At 44.3% G+C, this 9,141-nt stretch overlaps 1 protein-coding gene across 4 annotated transcripts in view; it reads right to left on the bottom strand.

The window, feature by feature from the left end:
* Positions 1 to 486: 486 nt before the first annotated feature.
* Positions 487 to 9,141, bottom strand: part of ABCG2 (ATP binding cassette subfamily G member 2 (JR blood group)) — a 96,950-nt gene continuing 88,295 nt past the window's right edge. For 3 of the 4 annotated variants that reach the window (XM_027769860.1, XM_014585821.2, XM_006143253.3), the window contains exons 13-17: positions 8,692 to 8,816; positions 7,035 to 7,189; positions 4,331 to 4,420; positions 3,388 to 3,473; positions 1,276 to 1,423 (exon numbers count right to left, since the gene is read on the bottom strand). In XM_027769860.1, the coding sequence (XP_027625661.1) occupies positions 1,276 to 1,423; positions 3,388 to 3,473; positions 4,331 to 4,420; positions 7,035 to 7,189; positions 8,692 to 8,816 (604 nt within the window). Of the gene's footprint in view, positions 1,424 to 3,387; positions 3,474 to 4,330; positions 4,421 to 7,034; positions 7,190 to 8,691; positions 8,817 to 9,141 lie in introns of all 4 variants that reach the window. The other variant, XM_006143251.3, reaches the window with a different exon arrangement.

Below are 9,141 nucleotides of genomic sequence, written 5' to 3'. Positions count from 1 at the left end.
TGGATGGGTGGTTGCCCATCCACATTATCCACATTCATTTTATGGACCAAAGTACACTCCCCTTCAATAAAAAAAGTAGTTTCAGATACTTCTCTGCTATTACAAAAGGTTAGAATGATAAAAGATAGGGAAATAAATTAGGTGTAATTAAAGAAGAAAGAGAAAACAGCTCCGTGGGGTGGTGGTTAAACGGGCTGGAGCGCACGTGACCAACCACACAGGTTGCATCCCAGGCCCAGTGTACTGAATGCCGGGTGCACGTGCATGTGTGCCCAAAATCCTGGAAAGGAGAAACAGAAGGGAAGGATTGCAGCATGATCATTCCCCAGGGGGTGTTTTCTCCTCTCTCTCTATGGTGACTGCACACACACCTTCAAGAAAGAAAAAAAATTACTGTGTAGGTACAAATATCTAACAATTAAGAAACCCTTATGTGCACAGTTCTCAAAGTCTGAAAGGATCTTTGGACACTAACAAATACAGGAGTGGTTTGAGTTCCTTATGGAGGTAGCCCTGGAGAGACCGATGTGACGTATCAGGCAAAGCCCAGATAGGTATTTTAGCTAAGGCCCTCAGCGGATTCTGACACACACCCAGAAGTATGAACTCCCAAAGACGAAGTAACTCCAGAGCTAGAAAGTCCCCCCAAAGGAGTCATATCAACAGATCCCGGCCTTCAACTCCACCCTAAAGTCCAAGGGCTCTCTGGTCAAGATCCCTGAGAAATGATAATACCATGAGAGAGAAATACCAGTAAGTTCTAATATCTTACATAAGCTTATCAGAGCTATGTTCTTCTATCATAATAGCTTTTTTATACCATGTTTTCCCAACATATCATGTATTTGCAATACAGCATTATTACACATTTTATTAAATAATGGCAGATCACAGACTCATAAAATGTTTTCAAAGGAGGGCTACAAACCTACCTTTTCATTTTAAAGATGAGAAAATAGGTATTAGAGATAATAATAACCTGTTGAGAATTTCTAGAATTCATCTTTCTTAGGCCAATCCATTAGACTAGATTTCGTCCCCATGGATACCGTCTGGCGAGATGAACTAGTATGTGTGTGTCCATAACATCATCAGTTTTGAACTGAGTTCTTTCACTCGTAATTCAGTTCACTGTGATTTCAAGGAATGTCTGTTGAAAATCATCATTCCTGAGCCACAGGATGAAGGCAACAAAAAGCTTCATTGAATACTTGAAATGAATCAAGGTACTCCTGTCCGATGTGAGGATAAATGGCAGAAACTTAAAGGGGGAACTTAAGAGTATTTTTTCAGAAACAGCAATTTCAGGTAGGCAATCGTGAGGAAGATAACAATCATACAAGCCAAGGCCACATGATTCCTCCACAAGCCCCAAGGGGAGACGTCGATGCCTTGGCTCGTTAGATAGTCTTCGCCAGAACATCTGGAATGCAACAGAAACACAAGGTTAACTGCATTTCTAGCCTCTGTCATGTTTTACGCAATGTCATCACTGCCCCTTAAAGAAGCACATAGAGGCTCGCCAAGTCTTTCATCCCTTCCATCACAGTAGCTAGCAGCTATCGCTGAGTACTTACAATTTTGCTAGACAACATGCGGAGGAATGCCCACTTAATAGTTCAGTCAATCCCTACATGGTCCGTTGGGTAGACACTATGCACATTTCAAAAATGTGAGGGGCCAGCCTATGGCCTGGTGCTTAAGGGAGCCAGATCTCACATCGCCAACCCCACAGTTCAAGTCTCAGACTCGGTGGCTTGAAAAACATGGCAAGTGCATATATGTGCATGCCCAAAATTCTCAAAAGAAGGGAGAATTGGGAACCAGCAGTTAGAGTAATGGCTATGTCGCTGGACTCCCACGTAGTTGACAGTGGTTCGCGTCCCGGACCCGGTGGCTTAAAACTCATGCCGGGCGCGTGTGTGTGCGTGCCCAAGATCCCTGGAGGAGAATGGAGGAGAAGGGATTGCGGCGTGACCATCCCCCCTGGGGGGGGTGATTTCTCGCTTTCTGTCTCTATGTCTCTCTCTGTCTGTCTGGCGAGCGCACGCGCCCTATAGTGAAAAAAAAAAAAAAAAAAAAAAAAAAACCTCTCAAAAAAAAAAAAAAAAGAAGGGAGAATAGGAAAAGAAGGAATTGTGGCATGACCATACCTCATGGGGGTGTTTGCCCCCTTTCCCTCTCTCTCCAGCCAGCCCATGCACGCAATGGCAATTTTTTTCTTTTTTGTTTTTTTTTTTATTGAATAAGAAAATAAAAGTGCCAGCAGGTGGCAAGAAGGGTTAATGTGGCTGGCGTTCACATGGCTGACTACACGGTTTGAGTCCCAAACAAGGCAGCTCGAAAAATACACCAGGTGCGTGTGCAGGCGTGCCTGAAGTCTGAGGAAGAGACTGGAGGGGAAGGGATTGCTGTGTGGTCATCTCCCTTTGGTGTTCCCACATTCCCCCTATCTCTCTGGGTCTATCTCCAGTGAGTGCACACACCTTATGACCAAAAAAAAAAGTTAAAAGGGACGAGAGTTTAAGGAAGGTGACCAAGATTACAGGGTCACACTTTTAACCAAGTTTTTAATCTCCTGAAACTCATCTGTTTCTAAATCTATAGTGCCGTTCTCAAAGTGCTGACCATGTATCAAGTTAAGTTTTCACTTAGTCCCGATGGGAAAACTGCAGCTTCATAACATGACACCTATGGCCAGCACAAAGATAATCAAAGTGCCTTCTAGTACTGCTGGCCCACAAAACGGCCATACGATGGACGCACACGGTCTGCGACTTCGACAACTAGAAAAAGGGGGAGACAGGGCTTCCTGCCAATTGTGGTTGTCTGCTCTCAAACCTCGCTCACATGAGCATCACAGCTGCATTTCCACCAGCGTGCCCACTAACCAGATTTCTGCCTCAACTAGCAGGAGTGAGCCTGCACAGGGAAGAAAAGCACCTGGCGCTGATAACACCGGGTAGAGACACAATTTCCCGGTACCATTTTTCTGCAACTCTTGGAACTATGCACTTCCCAAACAGCTAGCCTCTTTACTATAAGAGTAGCTTCCTCCTTCATCATGGGAAGATGAAACCTTATCTTCTGTGACCATGAAGGGGATGGCTGCTTCTCCTTACCTGATTCCACTTCTAACACCGGCCTCATCCTGACCAGACAGCTGGCAGTGACTGTGTTACACATCACACCCAAGGGGAGTGAATACAGAGAGCATCCCTTCATAGGGCTGTTTCTGGTCTACAAGTCAAGAATAGCAATCTGTCCCATTAGTAAGTCATTTCTATTCTATTGGAGTGTGCACGAGAGATTTGGGGTGCCAGCAGCCTTTGCATATCACCCCGCGGTGGAGACCACACCGAGAACGAGACTGGAACGAGAACTCACATTACAAAGTCACTGCAGGTACTGTTTGCTGTTACATTCAATCCCGGGCAGAAGTCCTGTCCCAAAAACTCATTATGCTGCAAAGCCTATAACACAAGGGGGTGGGGTGCAGAGGGAGGGCAAGAAAAATAGTTTCCAGTTTCAAACTTTTTCCACACAGTGATCACAATCATGTCATGTCCTCCAACTTTCCTCTTTGTTCTTAGGTCTAAAAACATACCAAGTCTCACACTCATATTCTTTGTCACACCAAAGTAACTAGAGTTATTTACCCTGGTAATCAAGACACCGAGGGCTGGGATTCTGGCTTCCAGTACAAAAAAAGCAAAGAATTTAGGGAAGAAGAGAGACCTCTGGCTATGTCAGTCCAGGTCTCCGTCCATCTTCTCTCCCCAATTTTGTAATATGAACATGTTAATGAAGATGATCCAATGGTGCTCAATGAGTATTGTTAATTTAGAGTAATGACCTTTTATTCTTGTTTGTTTTTCCATTAGAGCCCATCATACTTAGGAACTGGGTTACGGTATATACTAAGACACAGTTTTCTTTGGATTTATTAAGCTTACTAGAGTCAACACAGCTATGAGTAGTACATGGTCTTTGTTTTTCATCTAATTTCCTTTTTACTTTTAAACTTGGTATTCAAGTCTCCTGTTCCCATCTTTCTTTACTGAACTGAAATCCAACATGGACACTTTTTAATCAATGAGTCAATCTTTCTCTCTGACTGTGAGTTCTCCACTTCTCTGCCTCCCTCAAACAACAGGGTGACCAATAAACCCCACATGGCTTTTGGCCTTGGTTACAGGACTAATAGGTGATTCTCATTCATTGCGCTTAAGACTCGCACAGTTCATGGCCCGGGAATGAGGTGGTAAGGCTTTATTCCGGCTGTTCCTAGCTCAAGAACTCACTCACAGTGACAGAAGGAAAAACGCACCGTGTAGCCATATCGAGGAATGCTGAAGTACTGCAGCCACGAGAGCCAAGCCGCAATGGTTTTGAGATTGACCAACAGACCTGAAAAAATCTGCAGAAAGCAAATACCAAGAGTCAGAGCCAGTTGAGTGATTTCATTCTAGAGAATATGCTCCTCCTATCCCTTACAACCTTCTCAACCTTACTCTTAAGGCCAACTCATTCGTGAAATTCTTCTCACTTTCAGACCATCGCATGCTGTCGAGGTTAAGGCTCTGGATCCCACATGGCTAGCTTTGCAGTTTGAGTCCCAAACCCAGTGGTTTAAGAATCATACCAGGGACGTGTGCGTGCCATGCCCAAAATCCGGAAAGGAGAGATGAGGAGAAGGGATTGCGGTGTGGCCTTTCCTTCCTAGGGAGGGTGACTTCTCACTTTCTTGGTCTCTGACTATTTGAATGATACAACTGCTATGGTGTTTCCACCAATCACCTGGCAGTGAAACACATATCAGAACAACCCCCGAGCACCAAACGCCCTTACTATTTTCATTCACAAAGGTTTGCATTCTCTATCTGCATGCCTTTAAAAATAACGTGGTTGAGACCAGCAGATGGCATAATGGTTACATTGCTGGACTCCCATGTAGTCAACCATGGTTCAAGTCCCAGACCTAGCAACTTAATACACACACCTGTGCAAGCGTGTGTGCCCAAAATCTCAACAAGAGAATGGAGGAGAAAGGACTGCGTGTGTCTATCTCCCTTGGGGAGTGATTTCTCACTTTCTGTCTGTCTCTCTGGTGGGCACCCACACCCTACAGCAAAAAAAAAAAAAAATCTCTCTCAAAAAAATGAAAAGGAAAAAATAATGTTGGGTTCCCAACGCAGGCTTAAAATACGCTAAGGCTTGGTACTGATACAGAGCGAAATGTAGTACTGCACAAAACATGGCCGACATCCTCATTTACAGTTACCATGACGCAGTATTGCAATGGAAAGGCCAGGAAGGACTGCTTGAGGCGGACGGAGACAGCTGGGAGGCTCACAGAGAACTTGTCTGACCTGACACCAGGATACCAGGATGCGTAACAGTGACCTGCTGCTGGTATTCAACCACATGGACTTAGATCTGACCTAACCAAGTGCTTGTACATAACACAGCATCCGAGTCAAAAGATACAGTTGTATACCTGGTTTTTAAAATGCTCTATATAGAAACCTTTACATAATAATAAACCAAACCATCAAATATATCAAAGAGAACATTCTACTTGATGACATAAGAAGTAATCAAGATTTATCATTTCCTCCATGATGTTTACATTGAGAAACAGAAGAATGAAGCTTTGGAAAGGGTTTGAGCTTCTTAGGTAAGGACAGCTGCTCCGACTCTATCAGAAAGGACGTGTCTATGAGCAGACCAGGCATTCCCAGCTACGTGATGGGGGGGGGGGGGGGGGGGTACTGGTTCCGTTCACCTGCTGTTTCATCTCTGTGAGCGCAAAATTTAGGGATATGTAAGATGACAATTATGCAACCATTGAAAAAAAAGACAAGCAGAAATATATTGACATAAGAGAATGTAAGGAATCTAGAAAGGAATCACTCAGCACTGTGAACTTTGGAATTTTCCAGTATTTATTAAACACTCCTTCTTAAAATATTAAGAGGAACCCAAAATAGATCACTCATACCACAAACTGCTCTCTGACTCCCGGAGCTGAGTCACTTGGAGAGCAGTAAATCCACTCAAACCATCCCTGCTGTTAGCGAAATGAGCTCTTCTAACTCATGAGCAGTTAGTTGAAATTAGAATTCTCTAACATCAGCATGAAATGCAGGCAAATAACCTGCCCCCCCCCTTTTTTTTAATGGTTTTTGCCATAGGCTGCCTGCACTTCTGGGAAAGAGACAAAGAGAGACAGTGAGAGAAAAAGTGAGAAACCATCCCCTGGTGGTAGGGGGGGCAGGAGGAGGGAACACATGTTCCCTTCTCCTCCACTCACCTCCTGGAATTTGGGACACACACACACACACACACACACACACACACACAGGTATGCATGGCATGATTTTCAAGCTGCCCCAGGACTCAAACTGCATGTAACCATATGGGAGTCCAGCACCTTAACCAAGACACCTGCTGGCCCCAACCGACCATGGTTTTTGTAGAGGTTTTTGCTATAGGGTACATGTGGCTCACCAGAAAGACAGAGACAGAAAGCAAGAAACCACCCCCTAGGGAGGATGCTACCCAGCAATCCCTTCTCCTCCATTCTCCTCTCAGGATCCTGGGCACGCATGCATACACACATGTCCGATGTGAGTTTAAGCCATCGAGTCACAGACTCGAACTGTGGTCGACTACATGGGAGTCCAGCGACACAGCCATTAAGCCATCTGCTGGTCCCACCAACCCATCATTTTAAAGAGGGAATCTGTCCATCAAACCTTTTTTTAGGTTTTTGAGTGCCCAGTTTATCAAGCTTTCATATGTCCTCAAAAAGCTCATTAGTGTATGTTCACTAACATTGTAGTAGCTGCAATAGAACAGGAGCCGAAACTGCTGGATCTGGGCCACAAGGGAAGCTATATTTCAATCTGGAACCTCCTTAAAGCAGAGTCCCATTCACAGAATCCACAAAATCAATTTCATCTGACGGGCAAATGGACAAGGAAAAGGAAAGGAAAAACTCCCTCTCGAGAAGCACAGTGTACACTCACCATCATGAACACAAAAGAGATGGTCATGAGAAGGGTTGCTACGGACACCACACTCTGGCCTGCTGCTATGGCCAGCGCCATGGAACTGGCCGAGTAAGCCACCATCATCAGGCTGAACATCATGATGAAGAAGGCCTCCACCGTGGGTTTCAATCCTTCAGAAAGAAAGGCAGGGTTGGATCCAGCTGCTGAGGCCACTACGTCGGGGGATTGCTCACGGCAAAAGTAACGCTGTAATATTCTGAGAAACTAATGTCTGGATGAAAAAGACGTCATCCACTCACTCTTCAATGACCCTGCTTACCGGTTTTATCATTCCCACCCTACGTCACTGCATAAAGTTACTGCATGGTTTTCTCTTTTCCACTTACTGTGTAAGCTTTCCTGCATGTAACACCTCGCTTCTTTATGTGCAATTACAAACAGCTACCGAATTCCAGAGATAGAGAGTGACAGGCGACAGAACTGGCCTTGGGAAATTATCAGGAGCACATTCAGTTACCCAGACATCACACAGTGCTTCCTGTGGGCTGGAACTGCACCAGCGAAGACACTGGGGTGATCAGAAGACCCACCTTCCCAAGGGTTTCAATAACTGGAGAAGGGGAGGACAGGGCGCCTCTATAACCCAAGTCTCCCCAGACAAATACCACATGACTTGGAGATTTAGAACAGGACTAAATTTAAGTTTTTCATAAAACCACTTTATAAACTATAATGAGCTAATACTGCCCTGAGTTTTGGGATAGCCACAAGAACATCGATCAGAAGTGCGGGGGTCTATGCGTATCTCTCTCTTTTTAAAAGAATTATTTATTTAATTTTAATTATTTAAATAGTTATCTTAATTTGGTCGGGGAGGGGGGGGGCAGGGAAAAAGCAAGCCACCAGGTCTGGGACTTGAACCATAGTCAGCCAGGTGGGAGTCCAGCACCTTCTCTACCACACTATCTGCTGGCCCCCTCTAAGTGTATCTCTTAACAGCACACCTTTCATATGCAAAGTGGGAGGATTTAAGCTCCATCAATGTTCTTATCCTACAGTGTTTGGTGAAAAATAAATATGGTGAGGCTGGGACCAATGAAATAACTGGAAATTCTAATACAATCACAGCCTGAGTGAAACCTGAGCATTGTTATCGATATTAAATCAATAAGCCTGCAAAAATCACCATCTTTCTCTCACTAGAGGGAGGGAAGAGACTATAAATATAAATATACACACAACTATAGAGAGATCTATAAAGATAAAATATAGATAATACCTTAGCTCTTTCAGCACAATTTCAAATACTTTTATACTTTCTTTTCATGTGTGTGCATGACACATAACATCTCTCAGTAAAATACGACTTTATAAATGGTTTCAAATGTTTGCCTGGGGGGAAAGTCTTGACAAAAATGTCCACAGTGGGGCCAGCAGGTGGCACAAAGGTTAAGGCAGCTGGATCGTATGGCCGAAAGAGTGGTTCAAGTCCTGGACTCGGACTTGAAAAACCGCACCAGGCTCGTGTGTGTGTGTGTGTGTGTGTGTGTGGGTAGCCCTGGGGACTGATTTCTCACCTTCTTCCTCCCTCTCTCTCTCTTTATCTATAATTCTGAGAGTCACAAAGAGGCTTATAAAGAGAAACTGGCACCCTTTACGTCTTGGCACTTACCCAACATAAAGTATATGATACAGGTAAATATAATACTTGGTAACATCCTCATGGGCAGCAGATCAGATAACAGTTTTCCAAAGAAATAAGATGACACTCTGTAGTAGCCACTGATATACTCGTGTCTGTGAACAAAAGCACAGAATGCAGCCCGGTTAGTAGTTGAAGAAGGCACAGAGCAGGGCCAGGGGGTGGCGTAGTGGCCGAGGTGCTGGACACTCCATGGCCTGCATAGTTCAAGGTCTGGACCTGGTGGCTTTATCTCTCTCACACACACACACATGCCCTGCAGCAAATAAAAAATAATAACAATAATAAATTAAATTAAATAAATAATTCCTTTTTTTCCCCATCTTTTTTTTTTTTAAACTTGAGAGAGAAAGGGAAAGTGAGAAAGCATGCCACCAGGTCCAAGACTCGAACCAGAGTAGGCCATGTGGGAGTCCAGTG

This window comes from Tupaia chinensis, unplaced genomic scaffold (assembly GCF_000334495.1).
Source record: "Tupaia chinensis unplaced genomic scaffold, TupChi_1.0 Scaffold000094_1, whole genome shotgun sequence".
Taxonomy (NCBI): Eukaryota; Metazoa; Chordata; class Mammalia; order Scandentia; family Tupaiidae; genus Tupaia; species Tupaia belangeri.
This window is presented reverse-complemented; position numbering and strand designations above follow the sequence as displayed.